A 24,238-nucleotide genomic window follows, 5' to 3' on the forward strand; every position below is an offset into this window, starting at 1 on the left:
ACATGGAAGTGGAAGGGAGAGTGAGAGGGGAAATGTTGAACATGGCATTGAGGCGAGGGAAAGGAAGGATGGAGAGATTGGTGGGTAGGGGGGGGGGATGGGGTAGAGAGAGATGTCAAACCAGGGCTCAAGGCAGGGGAGAGGGAGAAAAGTTGGACATGAAGGTGGAGAAAAGGATAGATGCCCAAGTGAGGGAGGGGGAGAAAGAGGGAAGATGGATCCAGGGAGAGAAGATAGACATGGATGGTAGGGAAAGAGAAAGGGAAAATGCTGGACAATGGGGGAGGGGAGAGAGATGGGACAGGAAGATTGCTGGTGATGGGAGGTAAAAGGGATAGGGAAATATCAGGCTACAGGGTAGAAAGAGGAACAGATGCTGGGCTGGAAGGGTGGAGGGAGGGAGACACTGGGAATGGTGGGAAAGCATGGGGAGAGGCCCAGGGAGTGGAGATGGCAAGGAAAAAAATGAGAGAATAGTGATCACAGGGGGTAGAAATATGGTAATGGCGTGCTAGATCGAAGATGGAAGGGAATGGAAGGCTGAGAAGGAGAGAGATGGGGAATGGGAGAACTAGTGGGTGAAAGGAGATGGAAATGTGATATCTGAAAAGTAAAAAGAAGGAAAAGATTTAGAAAGAGGATGAAATTTGAATGTACAGAGGCAGAAAAGAAAAAAAAAGAAAGGAAAGAGCTAAAATGGAAGGATCAATATTTCAGAGGTAGGTGTAGTGAGGAAATGAAACGACAGGAGAAAAAAGACAAATGGACAACCGCTTTGAAGAATTAGTAGAAGACAGACAGGAAAGTGGGAAAGAGAAATTGGAAACACATGATGGAAAAATAAAATGTCCAGACAATAAAGGTAGGAAAAATCATTTTACTTTGATATTTTAAATGGAATATGTTAACTTGGGAAATGTTGTATAGTGGATGTCTTTTTATGGTGTTACGTAGAAAAGGAAATATGCTTTTGTTTTGTTTTGGGTTTTTTTTTCTCCAGTGTTGGCAGTACATTGCTGAGGTTCCCAGTTCAATTTTGTCTATATAGTTTTATTTCTAATTTGTGATCCCTTGTTCTGTAATTTGTGACGGTCTGTCAGTGTGACTTTAAGGGCAGATGAGGAGAGGGAATTGGGGGGAGGGGCTTTATTTTCTGCCCTGGTCACCCAGCATGGCTAAAGGCAGCCCTGACCTAGTGGGGGATTCACAAGCCCTGCCAGAGGTGCTTCTACTGAGCTTGGCAGATGGGGCAGCATCCTGGAGCCACTGACAACAAGCCATGTATGGGTGCTGGCATCAGTGACTCGAGGAGTGCTGCTGCCTATGTGGCTTGGTGGAGAGGAGTTCTGGGCCTCTTTTACTGGAGGCCTTCCGCTAGAAAGAGATTGGGGACCTCACGGCCTAAAGGATTTATATTTTGAATTGGGAAGGTGCGGGATGGGGGGGGGGGACGGAAATTTTGTGCCCACCCACTTTGTGCTCAGGCCCACCCAAAATTGGCTGTCTGGCTACGCCACTGCTCCAAAGTTGCCAGGGCCGACAGACATGGTGGCAGGTCATGATCTGTAGGGGAAAGAGTAACATCCAATCCAAAGACCATGCGTGCTCCTCCACTCTGGGTCACCGGAAGAAAACCTTTCTGGGTCTATATGGATTAATGGCGGTGTATTGCTGAAAAGTGGAAGAGATTAACCACCCCCCTTCCTCCTAGGATGGGCACCTAGTAGAGAGGAAACACAAAAGGTAACTACAGCAAGTCAACAGAGACCAGAACACTATCAGGACCAGCACACCAGGGGATACAATATCCTCTCACACGAGGAATGTGTCTCCAGGAGCTACTGCCCAGGAGGAAGGGTTAGGATGGTTGTTGTAGTTGGTGATTCAATTATTAGGCATGTAGATAGCTGGGTGGCTGGTGGACGTGAGGATCATCTGGTCACTTGTCTGCCTGGTGCGATGGTGGAAGACCTCACGCATTACCTAGATAGTATTTTAGATAGTGCTGGGGAGAAGCTGGCTGTCTTGGTACATGTGGGTATCAATGAAATAGGAAAATGTGGGAGAGAGTTTCTGGAAGCAGTTTTGGCACTTATGTAGCAAGCTCAGATCCAGAACCTCTAGGGTAGCATTTTCTGAAGTGCTACCCGTTCCACGCGGAGGGGCCAAGAGACAGGCAGAGCTCCGGAGTCTTAATGCGTGGATGAGGTGATGGTGCAGGGAGGAGGGTTTTAGATTGTAAGGGGATTCTGGAGAAGGGGGAGCCTATTCCAGAAGGATGGGCTCTACCTTAACAAGGGTGGGACCTGGCTGCTGGCATGGCATTTAAAAGGAGATAGAGCAGCTTTTAATCTAGAACTGGGGGATGGCCAACAGTCAATCAAAAACGCATGGCTCAGAACAAGCTATCTTTCAAAGATATCATCAAAACATCGAAGACAGGGTATCCCGACAGCAAGGTTGGTAGAGAGATCATAGTAGATCAGGTGTCCTTAAATAAAAATCAGATAAAAGATTGCAAATTAACACTGTCAACTACTGAGCAAGTGTATGACTGTGCCCCTGGTTCATGCTCTCATTCATCTCGCCCCCTGGAGGTCAGACCTGGTGGTCGCAATGGACTGTCTGTTTGTGGTTTCCCGGTTCCAGAAGTCATGCCGGTCCGGTCCGTATTTTCGCCTGCCAGTTGGTCTTGAGCCTTTTGGAACTAAGCAGTTTCTGTACTGGTCGACCCTCCCTGGCTGTTTTGCCTTTATTAACACCTGGAAGCTTTCATAGTTGCCTTGCAACAGAGCTCTTCAGAGGTGAGTCTTCTTTGTTGCTACTACTTCCTTGCTACTTTCAGTTTCTGCCTATCTCTGCCTTTGAACCTTTTGCCTGGACCTGGACTTTGACTTTGCTTTATCGCCTGCCTTTGAACTTGGCTGGATCTGGACCCTTGCCTTTATTCACCCTGCTCACGGCTCTGCTGGTTGTGGACTATCTTCCTGCTCTCTGCTGTGGCTTCTGTTCTGGATCTGCCGCTCCAGTCTGGAGGGTACCGGTCTATCTGGGTTCTGCCTGTTCCCGGTGGGTGTTCCTCCTGCCGCCCTCGGCAGTAGCCCAAGGGCTCACTATCCAGTGTTTCGTGTGAAGCGTTGACAGCAAGATGTAAATAGGAACAACAAACCTAGTTTGAAATGTATATAAGCGAATGCCAGAGCCTAAGAAATAAGAGGGGAGAGTAAGGAATTTATTGAGCTAAATGAAAATTTGATATAATAGGCATCTCTGAGACCTGGTGGAAGGAGGATAACCAGTGGGACACTGTCAATCAATGGTACAAATTATATTGTAGTGATAGAGTGGATCGAATTGGTGGAGGGGTAGCTTTGTATGTTAAGGAGGGCCTTGAATCAAATATATTAAAAGTTTTGCAGAAAAAAACCCCACATCTTGGAATCCTTATGGGATTGAAATGCCATGTTCAAGGGGAAAAGGATAGTAATAGGAATGTACTACCGTCCACCTGGCCAGGCGGAACAGACTGGGCAAACACAATACTAATGGGGATTTCAATTACCTACTCATTTACCTGGGTAAATGTAACCTCCGGGCATGCTAGGGAGGTAAATCCCTTGATGAAATCATGGACTGCTGTATGGAGCATCTGGTACAGAAGCCAACAAGAAGGAAAATTCTAGACTTAGCATTAGTGGAGCGCATGATCTGGGGCCGCTTGATAACAGTGATCTATTGATCGGATTTGCTATTAGCTTTGAAGTAAGTATACACAGGAAATCCCACTATGTTAGCATTTAACTTTCAAAAAGGAAGATCTATCATAAAATGAGAAGAATGGTTGAAAAAAAAAACCCTTTAGAGGAGCAGCTGCGAAGGTCAAAAATTAAATTTAGGCATGGATGTTGTTCAAAATTACCATCTGGAAGCCAAGGCCAAATATATTCCGTGTTTAAAAAGGAAGAAGGAAGACCAAATGACAGCTGGCATGGTTAAAAGTGAGATGAAGGAAGCTATTAGATTTAAAAGAAAATCCTTCAGAAATGGAAGAAGGAACAACTGGAAAATAATAAGAAACAGTATAAGGAATGGCAAATCAAAGGCAAAGCGCTGATAAGGAAGACAAACAGGGACTTTGAAAAAAATATTTGCGTTGGAGCCAAAAACACATAGTAAATTTTTTTTATAGGTATATTAAAAGCAAGAAGTTGGCAAAAGAATTGGTTAGATCACACTAGATGACTGAGGGGGTAAAAGGGGCACACTGTAGAGATTAAACTAAGTTCCTTTGCTTCTGTCTTCACCGAGGAAGATTTGCGAGAGATACCGTGCAAGAAATGTATTCAAAGCTGACGAGTCAGAGAAACTGAATGAAATATCTATAAACCCGGAGGATGTAATGGTGCAATTTGACAAATTGAAGAGTAGCCAATCTACTGGACTGGATGGTATACGTCCCCAAGTACTGACAGAATAGAAAAATGAACTTGAGGAACTATTGTTAGTAATATGTAATTTATCTTTAAAATCAAGCATGTTTCCGGAAGATTGGAGGATGGCCAATGTAACGTCAATTTTTAAAAAAGGCTCCAGAGGAGATACGGGAAATTATAGACCAGTGAGCCTGATGTTGGTGCCGGGCAAAATGGTAGAGCATACTCAAAAGCAAGGATTAATGAGACAAAGCTAGTGAAGGGAAATCTTGCCTCACCAATCTATTACATTTCTTTGAAGGGGTGAACAAACACGTATAAAAGTGAGCCAGTCGATATGTATCTGGATTTTCAAAGGGTGTTTGAAAAGTACCTCATGAAATTGGAGAGTCATGGGATAGGAGGTAGTGTCCTATTGTGGATTAAAACTGGTTAAAAGATAGAAAACAGAGTTGGGTTAAATGGTCAATATTCTCAATAGAGAAGGGTAGATAGTGTGGTTCCCCAGGGGTCTGTACTGGGACTGCTACTTTTTAATATATTTATAAGTGATTTAAAGGAGTAACTAGTGAGGTAATTAAATTTGCTGACAGCACAAAGTTACTCAAAGTTGTTAAATCTCAAGAGGATGTGAAAAGTACAAGAGAACCTTACAAGACTGGGAGACTGGGCATTTTAAATGGCAGATGACGTTTAATGTGAGTAAGTGCAAAGCGATGCATGTGGGAAGAGGAACATTAATTAAAGTTATGTAATGCAAGGTTCCACATCAGGAGTCACCAACCAGGAAAGGGATTTAGGCGTCTTCCTTCATGATATGTTGAAACCCTTTGCTCAGTGTGCAGTGGCAGCTAAGAAAGCAAATACAATGTTAGGTATTATTAGGAAAGAAATGGAAAACAAAAATGTTGTGACTGCACCTCGAATATTGTGTTTAATTCTGGTCACCGCATCTCAAAAAGATATAGTAGAATTAGAAAAGGTACAAAGAAGGGTGAAAAAAATGATAAAGGGGATGGGATGACTTCCTTATGGGGAAAGGCTAAAGCGGCTAGCACATAAGAACATAACTCATTCACGCCAACAAAAGGATAATACCCAGGGTTCAAATAAACAAAAGTCCATAAGCAGTTCCAAAAGGTCCCAAAACATTTCAGGGAAAGTCTTCTTGGACAATCCTTCATGTGGTCACACCCAGGTGGGCCATTCCATTTTAGGCTGGGTCTCTCCCCACACTTTCCATCAGGCTAGGTTTAACTGCTTTCCTTGCTGCCTACCTGCTTTTTAGGGAATACTTGACTCTGGTCCAGCTTGTAAATAGAGTAATAACCAATTCAGGCAATTAACTGTTGAGATGCAGTTGTTATTTGTGAGGGTTTGTTTGAATAGAAACAATTTGAGGATTTTGTGGAATCTAGTATATTCCTGTATATTTCTTATTTTGAGAGGTAAGGAGTTCCACCATTTGGTTCCTAGGTAAGTGAAGTCTGCAGAGTGGACAGTTTGTAGATCACTTTTTTTTTGCAATTTGGGAGGTGTAGTCTGAGAAAGTTTCTTGCCTCATATTAAGTGTTTCTTTTAGGTAAGTTTATTAACAGTACCATATAGTCTGAAGTTGTGCCATTTAGTATTTGAAAGATAAAGATACATAATTGCAGGTGATTCTCGCTTTGAAGGGAAGCCAGTGTAATTTGATTAATAAAGGGGAGGCACTTTCAAAACGAGAGATTTTGCATATTAACCTGGCTGCAGCATTTTGAGCTGTTTGGAGTTTTTTTCAACAGGTACTCCTTACAGCCAGCATATATGGCATTACAGTAATCAAATTGGGATTATGTTAATGATTGTACAGATAGTCTGAATGTTTCTGATGAGAAATAGGGTCTGATCCTTTTTAGTTTCCAAACAGATCTGAAAGATTTTGTGATTACTGAGGAAACTTGAGTATCAGAAGTTAAATGTTTGTCTATAATTATACCTAGAATTTTCAGATTATTGTCAATGGGGAATGAAGTGTTGTCAGTTGTGAAACTGTTGTAGTCATTTTGGTCAAATAGGTTGGTAGTGACCATGAATTTAGTTTTTTCTTTATTTAGCTTTAGTTTGGATTCTGAGGCCCAGGTTTCCATCAAATTTAAGCCAAGTTTTGCCTTTTGTAAGATGTCTTGAATGTTCTTTTGAAGGTTATGTATACAGTAACGTCGTCAGCATATATGAATGTTTTGAATCCTGCTATTTCTAGTCTGTTACCTAGTGGTGATATCATTACATTAAACAGAATGGGTGATAGTGCAGCCCTGAGGGACACTACAGTCCGGTGACCAAGGAGAGGATAAGGCTCCTTTCATTTTCTCTTTGTAAGATCTTGATTTCAGGAATCCTTGAAACCATTTGTGGACTGTGACACATATACCAAAGTTGTCTAGTATGTTTAGTAGGCTATTATGATCTACTACATCGAATTTGCTAGACATATCAAACTGCATTATTGAGATCTTAGACCCTATGCTAATTTCTTTTCTGAGATTTGATACTAGGGTAGTAAGGATAGTTTCAGTGCCTATAGCATGGTCTGCTAATGGCAACATTAACAAATGGCCATTAATGCAAAAAATAGAAAAAAAAGCCATTTTTACAGCCTCGGTAAAAATGGCCTTCGTGTGCGACAAAGACCTGCGTAAGGGTGCGCTAAGGCTACTTTTTACCACAGCTTAGTAAAAGGACCCCAAAAGCAGGTAAGTTATTTTGTTTTCAGAATTGTTAATTTTAAATTACACAGTTAAGAATCTTCTCTTGGGGGGTCACGTGATGACGCGGAGCTGAGCGGAAGCCTCTGACACCGGCTCCGACTCGAGCGCGTAAAAATCTGCAAAATTATCTGCGATCTCCCCCCAAGGTGTTCCTCTGCTTTGCACCATCTGACGGCGGAAGGTGAGGGCTACAAAAAGAATACTCCAGCGGAGAATAGCGCTGCACGCGAAGGAGGGTATGCCCACTAAGACCCTGCGGGGAAAGCAGAACTCCAGCGCGATGCAGGTTAAAATGGCGGCGGCCTCTGAGACAGCGATGGCGGGAACGATCCCAGCAGAGGTAGTTCGAGACTTGGCGCAGCAGCTCTCCGCGATGTTGGAAGAAAAATTATCAAAATTACAGTCTTCGGTAGATCAGATACGCGAGACGCTGGAACGCCAAAGCGCCAGATTGCAACTCGTGGAGGAAAGAGTGTCGGGTTGTGAAGATGCAGCAGTAGGGGCGAACGAGCGCATGGCAGCGTTGGAGAGGAAATGTGAGCAGCTGACACAGAAGGCGGATGATCTTGAGAACTGCAGCAGGCGGAATAACCTTCGGATAGTGGGCATTCCAGAAGCAGTAAAAGCGGCGGAGCTTCGAAAATTTGTGGAACAATGGCTGCCTAAAGAACTGGGCCTGGACAGTAGCAAATATCCCTTGCAGGTGGAAAGAGTACACAGAGTAGGAGCGGCACGTGCGAATGAAAGCAGGCCAAGGTAAGTACTGGCAAAACTGTTAAATTACATGGATAAGGAATCACTGCTGCAGGCATATAGAAGTAATCCAGGCCTTGCTTATGAGGGAGAGAAAATAATGCTTTTTCAAGACTATTCGGCCATAGTCTCGGACCAAAGGAAAGTCATGGGCCATCACTGTAAAAGACTGTATGACAAAGGAGTACGCTTTGCCTTACTGTACCCCGCGAAGGTGCGGGGTACTGCATGAAAACAAACTTTATTTTTCAATGAAGCAGCAGATCTAGAAAAGTTTGTGTCAACACTACCTGAGAGAATGTAGCAGCAGAAAAGTCAGGAGATGGACGCAGTTAAAATGGCGGAGCTAGATGGGACAGAGTTACATTATGGAAAAACTTTGTTTTTTGGTAGCAGACAAGGCAAGATCAGAGATGAATCAACAATGACGATTGCAAGTATCAACGCACTCAAGGATATTAGCAGACAAGCAGTTTATCGGTTCATCATGTCAATATGGATGCGGAACATTGAGAGAAGACACTGGAATATGATCTATTCAGCTACAGTTACAACAGGTTATAATGTTGGAGTCTCACTGAGCTCCTGGTTTAAAAAAAAAAAAATTCTTCTTTTTTTAGGAGCACAAGGACTAATAGAACTAAAAAATGAACTTGCGGAGCTACTGTTAGAAATATGCAATCTGTCCCTAAAATCGAGTGTAATACCGGAAGACTGGAGGGTAGCCAATGTTACTCCGATTTTTAAGAAAGGTTCCAGAGGAGATCCGGGAAATTATAGACCGGTGAGTCTGACGTCGGTGCCGGGCAAGATGGTGGAGGCTATTATTAAGAATAAAATTGCAGAGCATATACAAAAACATGGACTGATGAGACAAAGTCAGCACGGATTTAGTGAAGGGAAGTCTTGCCTCACCAATCTAATGCATTTTTTTTGAGGGGGTAAGCAAACATGTGGACAATGGGGAGCCGGTTGATATTGTATATCTGGATTTTCAGAAGGCGTTTGACAAAGTGCCGAACGAAAGACTCCTGAAGAAATTGCAGAGTCATGGAATCGGAGGTAGGGTATTATTATGGATTAAGAACTGGTTGAAAGATAGGAAGCAGAGAGTAGGATTGCGTGGCCAGTATTCTCAGTGGAGGAGGGTAGTTAGTGGGTCCCGCAGGGGTCTGTGCTGGGTCCGTTGCTTTTTAATGTATTTATAAATGACCTAGAGATGGGAATAACTAGTGAGGTAATTAAATTCGCCGATGACACAAAATTATTCAGGGTCGTCAAGTCGCAGGAGGAATGTGAACGATTACAGGAGGACCTTGCGAGACTGGGAGAATGGGCGTGCAAGTGGCAGATGAAGTTCAATGTGACAAGTGCAAAGTGATGCATGTGGGTAAGAGGAACCCGAATTATAGCTACGTCTTGCAAGGTTCCGCGTTAGGAGTTACGGATCAAGAAAGGGATCTGGGTGTCGTCGTCGATGATACGCTGAAACCTTCTGCTCAGTGTGCTGCTGCGGCTAGGAAAGCGAATAGAATGTTGGGTGTTATTAAGAAGGGTATGGAGTCCAGGTGTGCGGATGTTATAATGCCGTTGTATCGCTCCATGGTGCGACCGCACCTGGAGTATTGTGTTCAGTACTGGTCTCCGTATCTCAAAAAGATATAGTAGAATTGGAAAAGGTACAGCGAAGGGCGACGAAAATGATAGTGGGGATGGGACGACTTTCCTATGAAGAGAGGCTGAGAAGGCTAGGGCTTTTCAGCTTGGAGAAGAGACGGCTGAGGGGAGATATGATAGAAGTGTATAAAATAATGAGTGGAATGGATCGGGTGGATGTGAAGCGACTGTTCACGCTATCCAAAAATACTAGGACTAGAGGGCATGAGTTGAAGCTACAGTGTGGTAAATTTAAAACGAATCGGAGAAATTTTTCTTCACCCAACGTGTAATTAGACTCTGGAATTCATTGCCGGAGAACGTGGTACGGGCGGTTAGCTTGACGGAGTTTAAAAAGGGGTTAGATAGATTCCTAAAGGACAAGTCCATAGACCGCTATTAAATGGACTGGAAAAATTCCTCATTTTTAGGTATAACTTGTCTGGAATGTTTTACGTTTGGGGAGCGTGCCAGGTGCCCTTGACCTGGATTGGCCACTGTCGGTGACAGGATGCTGGGCTAGATGGACCTTTGGTCTTTCCCAGTATGGCACTACTTATGTACTTATGTAATAGCTAGACTATAATGTTCAGATATGTGTTGAGAGGAGAAGGGGGAAAAATTTGGGGTAACACCAGGAGGGGGGAGGGTAGGGGAAGAGTGGGCGGAGTTCGGGAGGTGGTGGTGTAAAAAAGGGGAGTGTGAGTGTTGAGCACTGGCGTGCACAAGGGGTATGTGTGCTCGGAGGGATAGAATTAAAGGGATAACACAAGGGAAAGGAGGAATGGGCGGGGGAGGGGAAGAATAGAGAAGGTAAGGGGAGGGAAGGGGGGAATGAGAGTTTCCGCACAAATACCTATGTGGAGTGTGTACAAACGAAGGGAGAGGCTAAAGGGCAAGAGGAGAGGAGAGTTTGAAAGCAACAGAGCTTGGGGCAGTATGTGTTAGCTCTGGGGGCTCAGCTGGGAAGCCTTCAGACAGTATGGGGAACTAATGTGCGAGATGACAGGAGACATTATGTTATGAATGGCTTGTCTTAAGATTGTGTCGCTGAATGTGGACGGAGTACACTCTCCGGTAAAGAGAACCAAGATTCTGCAGGCTCTTAAGCGCCAGAAAGCTGATGTGGCCATGATTCAGGAAACCCACCTAAGTAAGCAAGAACACCTTAAGTTAAAGAAGGATTGGGTGGGAGATATATTCTTTGCATCATATAATGGAAGGCAGCGGGGGGTGGCCATACTGTTCCGGAAAATGTGGCCTTTGACTTGCATAATATGTATCAGGACCCAGATGGGCGTTACTTGATAGTGACTGGTGAATTGCAGGGGAAAAGGGTGGGATTATGCAATGTCTATGCACCCAATGTTTATAGTCACAAATTTTTCACTTTATTGAAAGCCCAAATTGGTAACATTAGATGATTATCAACTTATAGTTGGAGGGGACTTTAACATCACTAGCGATCCCTCAATAGATTGCAAGCCACCACGGAGAGCAGGGAGAGACCATGAGGACAAGGGAGTGAACTTGCTGATGAGAGATTTAGATTTGGTGGACATATGGAGGCAACAACACATAACAGACACTGATTACACTTTCTTTTCTCACCCACATGGGGTTCACTCTCGACTCGACTGTCTGCTTATATCACACTCACTCAGTGTTACAACAAATCGGTCGGGAATTGCAGAGCCAGCTGTGTCAGACCATGCACTAGTGTGGGCAGAGATGTCCTGGGGTAGAAGGAAGGACCGGCCCGATGGCGGATGAACCCGGCGTATATAGGAGCAGGGATTTCTGTTCCTATTTAAGGAAGTGTTGGTTGGATTACATAGCAGAGAATGATACAGGGGAGGTGAGCCCTAGATTTTCTGGGAGGCTGCAAAGGCAGTACTAAGAGGGAAAATTATCGCTTACGTTGCCTCCAAAAATAAAAAACGGGGGGAAAAAATAAAAGATCTCACAAAGAAATTGCGGGAGGCGCGTAGAGTACTTATGGGTCACTCCTCGGACGGTAATAGGAAGACATACATGGAGTGTAGGAAAGAAATACAGAATGTGCTGGAAGAGGAAGCGAATTACAATGTTAAATTGTATAAATATAAATTACACCAATGGGGCAATAAACGGGCAAATGTTAGCATCTCTCGTGAGTCAGAGGACAACAAGAAAATTTATCAGAAAAATTAGAAACAAGCAAGGGAAAGTATGCGCGCAGTTAGCTGATATTCAAGAGGAGTTTCTTCGCTTTTTCTCGTCCCTATATAAGGAGGGCTCTTTTTCAGAGGATAAATGTAGGGAATTTGTCGAAGGGATAGGTCTGGCCACTATCTCAGTAGAACAGCGGCAGATGTTAAATGCGCCAATACAGGGGGAGGAGGTTCAGAAGGTCATCAAGCGTTTAACCTTAGCAAAAGCACCGGGACCTGACGGGCTGGGAGTGGAATACTATAAAATCCTACAAGATATGATTATAGCTCCCTTTGTTGCTATGTGTGAGGACACAAGAGAAGCGGGCACTATGGGACCAGTGTTAAATCACGCACATATAGTTGTACTTCCAAAGCCCGGGAAAGACGGGGAGTTGGTAGGCTCATATAGGCCAATATCTCTGCTGAACCAGGATGTAAAGATTTTGGCAGCGGTGCTGGCGGATCGTTTGGGAAGGGTGGTCCCTTGCCTGGTGCATACAGATCAGGTAGGCTTCGTTAAGGGCCGGTATCCGTCGGCCAATATCTTAAAATCTGCAGAGTGCTTCTGGAGGGGAAAGGGAGAACTGGGGATGCCATTCTAGCTAGCCTGGATGCCGAGAAAGCCTTTGATAAAGTGATCTGGAAGTATATGTTTTGGATGTTGAGGCGTTTCGGCATCCAGGGAGAATTTTTGAATTGGATTCAGGCCTGTATAGTTCTCCGACGGCTCAAATACTTGTGAATGATTCCCTGACGGATACATTCGCCCTGGGAAGGGGGACCAGGCAGGGGTGCCCGTTGTCGCCATTATTGTTTATTTTGACACTGGAACCACTAGCAGCAAAAATTAGACAGGAGTCAAATTTGAAAGGGCTAAAAGTGGGAGGAGAGGAACATAAACTTAATCTGTTCGCAGACGACATGTTGTTGCTGATAGATGATGCGACTGAAACTCTGCCTCGGGTGCTGCATATCATTCGAGACTTTGGAGAATTCTCGGGCCTCAGCATAAATTTTGAGAAATCAGAGGCGCTACCGGTCACTGCACCATGTCGCTGTAGAGAATCGGCGACTTTTCCTCTGCGCTGGGCGCCGGGAGGCATTAAATATCTGGGGGTATACCTTAGTGCAGATCAGGGCTGGATATATAAAAGAAATGTAATTGACCGTATAGAGGAGGTAAGAAAATTATGTAACAATGGAAAGACCTACCATTAAATATTATGGGCAGAATTGCATTAGTGAAAATGGTGTTATTACCCAAGCTCATGTATCCGCTACAAATGCTCCCGTTGTGGGTGAGAAAGGAGGAGGAGAAAAGGTATAGAAGTATTATAGGCACTTTTATCTGGCATTCAAAGCGCTCCAGGATTGCATTCACTAAATTGATTTACGGGAGGGCACAAGGAGGCCTCAGACTCCCAGACCTGAGAAGAATAACGTGGCGGCATTGATGCGGTGGATACATGAGTTGATCTCAGGAGAGGGGCATTATGCCCTCCGGGGTTTTTGGGAGAGTTGGTGCAGTCCAAACAATCCTTTTACAGTATTAGAATCCTGGGTAGTGCAGGGAGCTAGGAAGATGGTGGAGAACCCATTTGTGGCGGCGCTACAGCGGGCGTGGAGGTGGTGGAGAGGACATGGAGAAGCAGGTCAGGGGGTCAGCCCATTCATGCCACTAGTAGGAAACTGGCCTTCCCGGCAGGGCAGGGCGTGTCGGTATTTAGGAGCTGGAGGGAAAAGGGATGTCGGTTCATAGGTCAATTTAGGAAACAGGGGGACGACGCCTTTCCAACCTTTGATATGGTTAAAGCAGGAACTGCAGATAGCTGGCTCTCAATTCTTTGCTTACTGCAGGCCCGAGACTATGTCTGAGTGAAGAGCGTAGGACCCGGGCTATAGCTCATTTTACCAAATTGGACCTCCTGTTTATGCAGACTAATCCAATAAGTAATAGACTGACCAGGTGGCATCAAGCGATTAGAGACCATAAAAAGCACCACATATGATACAATTGGCAGAGAAGTGGAGTGGGGATGTGGTAGAGGAAGTCACAGTGGATCGCCTAGGGGTAATATTTAGAAACCTGAGTAAGATAACCCCGAATGCAGCGTTGCAAGACATCCAGTATAGGATTCTCTACAGGGTGCATATCACAAAAACAAGAGGGAAAGCATTGGGAATGTGGGAAGATGACACGTGTAATAAGTGTAAGAGGGATGTGGGTTCATTCCTACATTCTTTTATGGAATGTCCATCATTGCACTCTCTCTGGGTGAATGCGTTGCGGTTGTTGGAAGAAATTCTGCAACGCACAGTGGAGTGGCATTACTCTGTTACTCTGATGGGATGTGGGGAGGCACTGAAAGGACAGGGACTGGGTGCGGCCCAGATCCGCTTTGTATTGCTGGCACTAATAATTTTGAAGAAATGCATATTGCGGGAGTGGGTCAATGAAACACCCCCGGAGGTGGAATCCTGGAAAAATAGTATGATAGAAATGGGCAGTTGGGTTAATATGACTTATAAGTTTGCTGTTGCTCTGAGTCTCCGTCAATACCGAGATCTGTGGTGCAGAGCCCAGACTTTGCTTGGCAACAGCACTCCAAATCCAAGCAGTAAAGAGTGTGTAAGGTGGGGAAACTCTTACTTAGGGGGGGGGGGGGGAGGGGGGGAAGGGCGGGGGGGGGAGGGGGATTAAAAAGAAACTGTTATGAAGGTCAATCGGATCAAAAGTTATGCTGTGTTTGTATCATGAACAATTTTATTCAGCATCTGTTACTTTTGTACTTGCTATAAGATGTATTAAGTTTGACTTCATACACCAATAAAAATATTAAAAAAAAAAAAAGAATCTTCTCTTGAAATTGTTACAGGGGAGACTATCTTGGCTCCAAGAACATTGGGTGGTTTTGCTCCTGTGCCCATTTTTTAACTTCTTAAGCATTTTGGAACTTGAATTTCTGTTGTCTCATTGGGGTTAGAATAATAAAAATAAAATCCCAGCTCTATTCACAATGGGAGAAAAGAATGGGTCAACAAGCAATGTCCTGTGTTTATGGAACAGTTATCTGATACACCAAGCCATGCTCCACTCCTGCAGTGGAGACGGACATAATTAGTAACTCACCTTGAGCTACTACTGAAAAAGGTGTGAGCTAAATACAAATAAATAATTAAAATAAAATAAATAGCACAGCTTGCTGAACAAAAACTTTCATTACATCACAAAGAACAGCTAAAGAATGAATTGCTCACAGCAGGTTTCCACTCTGCAGGAAGCTGGCTTGCTGTTACCTGGTATTAATTTTTCATCCAGGAGGGGCTGTTGCATGACTCTTTCAGTGGCTGTAGGAACAAATTGTAAGGGATTCATTATAGCAACATTTCATTCTGAATGACAGCATGGTGAGTAGAATACAGAGTGAAAGAAAATACATCTGAGTTTTTGTGACTGGTATGAAACCAAAACAAGCTGTGAGATTAGTACTTTTTATTCAGTGGGCAAAGTCAATGAAGAGCTCTGAATAATCAGTGTTCATATGGAACATAAGAACATAAGTGTTGCCATACTGGGACAGACTGAAGGTCCATCAAGCCCAGTATCCTATTTCCACACAATTACAGATTGCATTTAAATAAAACTCCACTTATTATACACAATTCCATTATTTCAAAAGTACATATGGAAAAGAATAATAGCCACCCCACAGAAACAGAATATTTTACTGTTATGAGACATATTTTTGAAATTATTTGTGTTCCCAATGTAATTCCAATACATTCTTAAAAGTACTCATATTAGAAAGACATCGTTGGCAGAATGAGATATGGTTGTAATGTTGTTCTAATGTAGGGGTTCTCAATCCTGTCCTCGGGACATACCCAGGCAGTCAGGTTTTCAGGATATCCACAATCAATATGCATGAGGTAAAACTTGCATATAATGGAGGTAATGTATACAAATGTATCTTATGCTATTCATTGCGGATATCATGAAAATCTGACCGACTGGGTTGAGAACCCCTGCTTAATAAGTGCCAAGGAAATGACAAAGGAGCTGATTGAGTTATTTCAGAAATAAAATTTTTTAGTTTGATGTAAAGTCAACATTATTCCTTATAAGTGAATAGCCCATAGTATGACACAAACACAATAAAAAGATAGTGGCATTTTATAATGCCTAGGTACAGAGGGGAACAAAAGGAGATAATGATAGAGGGTTGTTTTCTGTACAAGTTTTGACACAATTTGGCATAACTTATTCCTATATATTTGCAAAGCAGTGGTGCCCAGCTCCATTCCATGTGAGTTATGAACAGATCTGGCTTTCAGGATGACCAAAATATTTTGTTCAAATAAATTCTAATAAATCTCATAAATGTTTATTATGGATATTCTGAAAACTGATGAAATGAGTATCTTACAGTAGCATTCCCCTACTTAATATACACAGCAATGACAACACCTGTAAATGTTATAAAATAAAAATGGTAGTTCCATGTGGTACTTACTTAGCTCCATACATTTGCTGATGCACTCAGCTTCTGTCTCAATCTATTGGCATTCCCACCACACCCACCGTACCACACCTGGGTGCAGATCTTGTTTTTGTTGTCAAAGAACCACTTAACCTGATAGTCCTTGCATTGCGTGCCCATGTCAAATCCAACAAACAAGGATCTGTCAAATCTGAATTTCAAAATGTGTAAAAAAGTTATCATTTATATATATATATATATATATGTAAAATGGTAGAGAAGGCAAAAGAAAAATAATCTAATTTATAACTCGCCCTTTCATACTGAGAATCAGGATTTCATCAAATAAATGGTTGAAACAGAAATTTGAGCAATAGGGCTATTTGAAAAAGAGGAAACATAATTGCAATAATTCTTATCAGACTTGCTTTCATCTACTTTACCTGAGCTTGCCTAAAATATTTATCCTTCCTTTTGAATTGAGATTATTTTGTAGATATCTGCAATATATTATATACTGTTCACAGGATGCACAGATATCTCATGAGATTGCATGATTTGTAACTCCTAAATCAGTTTACTTTTCCTGCTTCTTTCATGCATGCTATATATGCAAACATGTGTTTCATGTCTCTTATGCTGACTCAAGGTTTCTGAGTCTATGGTGCCCAATAGACATTTTTCAACTTTTATATTTTCACCAATTTTTCTAACTTTGAAAAGTGGGGTGTTCACCTGCCATCTCCAGTTTATCATTTTCAGGCTCCCCTTTCATCTTTTTAGGTCTTTAATTATGTAGTTCATCATTTTTAAAGTTTAATTTCTTTTTCACAATCACAACCATGCATTAACATCAGGGCATCAAGCCTGCCCACAGCTTCAAAAAGTGAATGACACATCTGTATATTTAGTATGACATCCTGGGGTGTGAAACCTGCCATAAGAGGTCCCCAGTTTTCCAAGGATCAAAAAGAGCTTAGGATCCAGAAGCCACACTGGATGCTAGTAATGCATTGGCACTGAAATAACATTGTTTATGTTTGATGTTAATACTAATAGGTGGCAGGAAAGTGATGAGTTTTCCTTCACTGGTATCAGCATCAGGGGCTACCAAATTTGGACATCTTTGAAGGCCAGTGGGTGCAAAATGTTGAGAGCAGAGAGCTTCTGGCTGCTGCAAGTATCTGCAGTGGTAGTCACCAGTGGCGTAGCTACAGGGGCCATGGGGGCCTGGGCCCCCCAAACTGGATCTGTGCCACTGGTTTGGCTGGCGGGGGTCCCAAACCCCTGCCAGCTGAAGTGTTTTTTTCCAGCGCTGGTCTCGGGCACCGCCACATTTCCTGTCCTGCTCTCTCTTCCCTCACATCCGGCATGCTCGTTTTAGTGAAACTGAGCATGCATGCTCAGTTTAATTAAAACAAGCATACCGGACATGACATGAGGGAAGAGAGAGCAGGGAAGGAAATGCGGTGGCGTCGGAGACCAGTGGTGGAAACACGCTTCAGCAATCGGCACCAATTTGGAACTGGCGTGCACATTTTGGACTGCACCCAAATCCACATAGCACATCTCAAAAGGGGTGTGACCTGGGAGAGTCAGGGTCACTCCTAAAATTTGCATTCAGTATTATAGAATTTGCACTCAGTGTTATATGGGTGCTGGGAATTTCAGCAGGTGTAAGTCATTGCACCCAAATTTGAACACCAAAATTAGCCCATCTTTGAGTGTCCATTATATAATAGCATTGGGCGCTGATTTTTGAGCCCTGTATGCAAATCTCTATCACGCATATTGTCATGTGACATGGCAGGGAGCTTCCCTCTGGCCATGGAGACAAGAGCATCTCATGCTTTTCTCACTGCTTTCTCACTAGGGCACTTATATGAATGACCAAGATTAAGGCCAGGACTCTGTGGATTTTCTGCATTATTTAAACAAACCCAACATAACAAAAAAATATACCCCCCCCCCAATATTCAGCTGGCATTGGGCTGTAGGGTGATGCTGAGTATTTGCACCTAACCAGCTATGTTGCGCGATATAGCTGGTTAGCTGCAAGCTGCTAACTGTGACTATTCAGTGGAGATAACCAGTTTTCTCCCGCTGAATATCCTCAGCTAGGAGCTGAAATGCTGTTTAGCTGGCCAGGAGCCATTCCTAGCTGGTTAAATAGTTTGAATATTGGCCAGATAATCTCTCCCTTTTCAGGAATTTCCCTGACAAGATACTTTGGCATAGCCAGGAAACTGAAATGAGCTCTGCACCTTCTTAAATTACAGCAACTTTTTGTATTCAGTTATACCTAGACTCCCAGCTCCTGCTGATACCGGATCCAGTCCAGCTCCCAGCTTTTCTTATTCCCCCGTCATGTAGTACCAGTTTCTTAATAACTTGTACTTATCCTATACACTATTACTTGCACACAGATCTTTACTGTGTTACCTAATTTGTTAGTTTCCTAAACTTCTGCTAATATTTCACTATCTGTTCAATCTGGCCAAGTGAACTGTAGTAAACTCCTATCAATATCCCTTTCCCGTTAACACATGACATTTCTATCCATAAAGATTTCTAGGGTTTTTGTTTCCTACAAAATTTTATTCTACTTAATTCAAGGCCATCTTTAACATATTATACTACCTATCTCCCAATTTGATCCACCCTATCACTGCGATATAATATGTCAGTGTCCCTTTAGACAAATGGGTATTTCTGATTGTGTGAAAGAGAAATAGATTTCTATGATAATCTCATCAAATCACCCCTCCCCCCAAGATGTTCTTGTAGTACATTTTAATATCAGGATATGTTGTTTATGTATTTGAACCAAGAACTACCTAGGGAAAGAGAGTGTGGATTTTATTCCACGTATTTACTGATTCAAAATAGACAAGCAAGCAAACAAAAACAGGAGGACTCTGTTCACCTAAGAACAAAGAGACTCAAACAAGTTTCAACTGATTCCAGCTGTGGTGCCTCTTCTTAAAAGTGGTAACAAAGAAGAGGGGCAAACTACAGGCTTGTAAGCTTTACTTAAATGCTGAGAAAAGTAATGAAGATGCTACTAAAAGAAAGGACTATTTACAAAAGGCCAGGTGTGTCAAATAATCTGAATGGGTGAGCAGATTGTGGGAATGCATTGGTCTACTTGGCTTTGAAACTGTTGCACCTAGGAGGCTCATGAATAAACTGAGTGGTCTAGGTTTGGGTAGCAAGATGGTGAACTGGGTTAAATGGTCAGTATTCTCAATGGAGAAGGGTAGATAGTGCGGTTCCCCTGGGTCTATGCTGGGACCGCTGCTTTTTAACACATTTATAAATGATCTAGAGATGGGAGTAACTAGTGAGGTAATTAAATTTGCTGATGACACAAAGTTATTGAAAGTTGTTAAATGCAAAAGGATTGTGAACAATTACAAGAGGACCTTACGAGACTGGGAGACTGGGCATCCAAATGGCAGATGACGTTTAATGTGAGCACGTGCAAAGTGATGCATGTGGGAAAGAGAAACCCGAACTATAGCTAAGTAATGCAAGGTTCCACAATAGGAGACGCTGACCAGGAAAGGGATCTAGGTGATATGTTGAAATCCTCTGCTCAGCGTGTGGCGGCTGCTAAGATAGCAAATAGAATGTTAGTTATTATTAGGAAAGGAATGGAAAACAAAAATGAGGACGTTATAATGCCTTTGTATTACTGCACCTTGAATACTGTGTACAGTTCTGGCCACCCACATCTCAAAAAAAGATATGGTGGAATTAGAAAAGGTACAGAAAAGGGCGACAAAAATGATAAAGGGAATGGGGACGACTTCCCTATGAGGAAGGCCAAGTGGCTATGGTTCTTCTGCTTGGAGAAGAGACGGCTGAGGGTGCTTGATGTGGTATACTTGGATATCAGCAAAGGCCTTTGACATGGTTCCACACAGGTGACTGTTAAATAAATTGAGTGCCCTCGGTATGGGACCTAGAGTAACTGACTGGGTTAAAATTGGTTGAATAGAAGGAGACAGAGGGTAGTGGTAAATGGAGCTTGCTCAGAAGAAAGGGATGTTGTCAGTGGAGTACCGCAGGGATCGGTCCTTGGACCGGTTCTTTTTAACGTCTTTGTGAGCGATATTGCAGAAGGGCTGACTTGTAAGGTTTGTCTCTTTGCGGATGATACCAAACTCTGCAACAGGGTGGACACCCTGGAGGGTGTGAATGACATGAGGAAGCTGGAGGAATGGACTGATATTTGGCAACTAAGATTTAATGCTAAAAATGCAGGGTCGTGCACTTGGTTCACAAGAATCCGAGGGAACAGTACAGTATAGGGGGTGAGTACTTCAGTGTACAAAGGAAAAGTGGGACTTGGGGGTGATGTGTCTGATGACCTTAAAGCTTCCAAACAGGTAGAAAAAGCGACAGTCAAAGCCAGAAGGATGCTTGGGTGCATAAAAAGAGGGATGACCAGCAGGAAAAAGGAGGTGATAGTGCCATTGTATAAGTCTCTGGTGAGGCCCCATTTAGAGTACTATGTGCAGTTCTGGAGACCGCACCTAAGAAAAGATATAAACAGTATGGAGTCGGTCCCAGAGAGTGGCTACAAAATTAATAAGCGTCTTGAACACAAAAAATATAGGGACAGGCCTTATGAACCTCAACATGTATACACTGGGAGGGATAGAGGGAGAAGACAGAGACGTTTAAATATCTCAAGGGCAGTAATGTACAGGAAGAGAGCCTTTTCAACTGATGAAAGCTCTGGAACAAGGGGGCATACGATGACGTTAAGAGCGAATAGGCTTAGGAGTAATCTAAGAAAGTATTATTTCACAGAAAGGGTGGTGGATGCGTGGAATGGCCTCCGGTGGAAGTTTGTGGAGTCAAGGACTGTGTCAGAATTTAAAAGGCATGGATAAGCACGTGGGGTCGCTTAGAAAAAGAAGAGTTTCTAAGAGTTAGGGGTTACAGAGGCTAGGCAGACTGGATGGGCCATTTGGCCTTTATCTGCTGTCATGTTTTCTATGTTTCTATATGATAGAAGTTATAAATGATGAGTGGAATGGAACGGTGTAGACGTGAATCGATGGTTTTTCCTCTTTTCCAAAACACTAGGACTAGGGGGAATGCACCGAAGCTACAAAGTAGTAAATTTAAAACAAATCAGAGAAAATATTTCTTCACTCAACATGTAATTAAACTCTGGAATTCGTTGCTAGAGACGTAGTACAGCAGTTAGCTTAGCAGGGTTTCCAAAAAGGTTTGGCTAGCTTCCCAAAAGAAAAGTCCATAAGCCATTAATAAAATGGACTTGGGGAAAATCCATTGCTTATTTCTAGGATAAGCAGCATAAAATATATTGTACTGTTTTGGGATCTTGCCAGGTACTTGTGACTTGGATTGGCCATTGTTGGAACAGGATGCCTGGGCTTCATGGGACCTTTGGATCTGTCCCAGTATGGCAATACTTATGTACTTATGACTGGCAGATGACAAATGCTAGTGGTAAATGCAATATACTCAGAAAGCAGAAAAGTGAGTAGTGGATGCTTTAGGGTTCAGTCCCAGGACCAATGCTGTGTCAATAGCTTTGTAAGTGATATTGCCAAACGGTAAGAAGGAAAGATATGGGATTTTTAAAACTCATTAACAAAGGGCCTTCATAAAATTCTGAGAGGCCTATGTTCAACCACCTGCACCTCGACCCATGCCATTCTTGCAGGCTGATTTTCAGAACTCCCGTGGTAGAGCCAACAGCGCACATCCCAAACTGCTGAAGCAATGCAGAGAATAGTTCTCCAATGCTCAAATGAAATGATATTCAATTATATGTGTGCTGTAAAATTCCACACACTTGGGGAAGCGTATGTTCCTGCCGCAGCTGAATTTCAGCAGGAATGAAAGCCATATTGCTTCTTGACCATGTTTTGCACACATGCATTCTGAAGTGAATAGGTTCCCCCCATCAAGGGGATTGGCTGAAGAGCCTTCCTGTCAGATGGACTGGGTTTCCCCGCCCCTTTGCTGGGACGTCCTGCGAGGACGTCCTCAGGAAAACTTGGGCCGCCCCGTTCAATTATGCCCCTCTAGTCTTTTCAGAATAACCAAGCTTGGTTTTCTTATATAGGAACATGGATTTCCTGTCCACTTCAGGGTTCAGAATGAGGTTAAAATCACCTCCTACTAGTTATGGTTTGTCTCCTTCAAATGCAATTATGTCAGCAATAGTGTGGTAGAAATCAGGGCAATCTGTGTTCGGTGCATATAAGTTCAATAAAATTAAGGGTTTCGTCATCTACTGTAAGGTGTACCTTAACCTATCTGCCTACGAGTCATTGTCTGATGATATTATTTAATATTATCCCTCTTCCTGATAAGAACGGCCATGCCATTTTTTTTTTACCATCAGCTGCAGAGAAAACTGGAGTTAAAGACCATGATGTTTTAAGCTTAATTGACTCACGATCAGACAAATGTGTTTCCTGGAAAAAAAATTATACCAGGTACATACTTATTAGGGCATTTAAAAAATTTTTTCCGCTTGATTGGGTTGTTAAACCCTTAACATTAAGGGACTAGTATGGTGAGCGTCATGTAACACCAAGCATGTAATGTGATGAAAACAGTTCAAGCTTCTCCTACTAACCTACAAATGCACTCGATCGGCAGCCCTTCATTACCTCTCTACCCTCATCTCCCCGTACGTTCCTACCCGTAACCTCCGCTCACAGGACAAATCCCCTCTATCAGTACCCTTCTCCACCACCGCCAACTCCAGGCTCTGCCCTTTTCTGCCTCGCCTCACCCTATGCTTGGAATAAACTTCCCGAGCCATACGCCAAGCCCCTCCCGTCCCCATCTTCAAATCCCTACTCAAAGCCCACCTCTTCACGGTAGCTTTCGGCACATAACCATTTACCTCTACTCAGGAAACCTAGACTGCCCCATTTGATTGATTGATTGACTGCATACTTGTCCATTAGATTGTAAGCTCCTTTGAGCAGGGACTGTCCTTCTTTGTTAAAATTGTACAGCGCTGCGTGACCTAGTAGCGCTTTAGAAATGTTAAGTAGTAGTAGTAGTAGTAGAAAACAGCGTTGTGTATACACTCCTAAGGATAAAGTCAGTATTATGTTGGTGGAAGTATCATATTTTTTGAAATGAGTACATTAACATATAGCATAACAGTGCGTGAACACCAAACACAGTATGTTCCAACCATGAGATATGGATACTCGGATGACAGCATCCCCTCACTGACTCCGAGGTTTTATGGGAACCATATATGATTTTAGGAATATCAATAGTAATGTAAAGTATTTAAACAATCTTATGATTACTATAAATCGTACAAAAATATCAAGAGAACTTTAGGTCTGATTTTTTCTGTGAGAAAAAAAGGTGCAAGAAAGAAAATAAAGTGGTTAGAAAATCTCACACATAGATTACATGATACATGACAATAAGCCCTGGATATTTGTCTTTAGGGCCACGTTGAGATGGTTACTCTGTGCGCTCGATCCAGTTCGAAGTCCTTGGCCAAATTGAAGGCCCACAATGTTGTATAAATTTTTCTAGAAATTGCACAGAGACGGAGCCTTCTAGATTTCTGGCAGGCCTGTTTGTTACTGTCCTCCATTTTCCTCTCAGCAGTGTGATCTTTTTGACTTGCTTTTGTATCGTTTTTATGTTAGCTTCCGATATGTTGAGCTTCTTCTCCAGCATGGCACTTTGGAGTTTACACGGATTAATCCGATCTGATGAGTGAGAGGTCCTCCTTTATATTGCTTAGACCTTCCTTGGTATCCGTAATGAATTCTTTGAGTCAAGGCGATGCCTAGGGTCTCTGGTGCCCCCCCTGCAGACTATGTTGGCGCCCCCCCCCTGTGAAAATGATCGCTCACCAACTTTGCCACACTGACAGGAATTGTCAGCAATATTTAGAAGCAAATTGCTATACATTGCAAAATAAGATAGAGATGTAA

At 43.0% G+C, this 24,238-nt stretch overlaps 1 protein-coding gene across 1 annotated transcript in view; it reads right to left on the minus strand.

Moving 5' to 3' along the window:
• The window catches only part of COL6A3 (collagen type VI alpha 3 chain), a 722,910-nt gene that overhangs the window by 9,964 nt on the left and 688,708 nt on the right, over window positions 1-24,238 (minus strand). The window contains 4 exon segments of the mRNA XM_030209050.1: window positions 15,085-15,135; window positions 16,302-16,343; window positions 16,346-16,456; window positions 16,459-16,479. Coding sequence (XP_030064910.1) covers window positions 15,085-15,135; window positions 16,302-16,343; window positions 16,346-16,456; window positions 16,459-16,479 — 225 coding nt within the window.

The sequence above is a fragment of the Microcaecilia unicolor genome, chromosome 7 (assembly GCF_901765095.1).
Source record: "Microcaecilia unicolor chromosome 7, aMicUni1.1, whole genome shotgun sequence".
In the NCBI taxonomy this organism is placed as follows: Eukaryota; Metazoa; Chordata; class Amphibia; order Gymnophiona; family Siphonopidae; genus Microcaecilia; species Microcaecilia unicolor.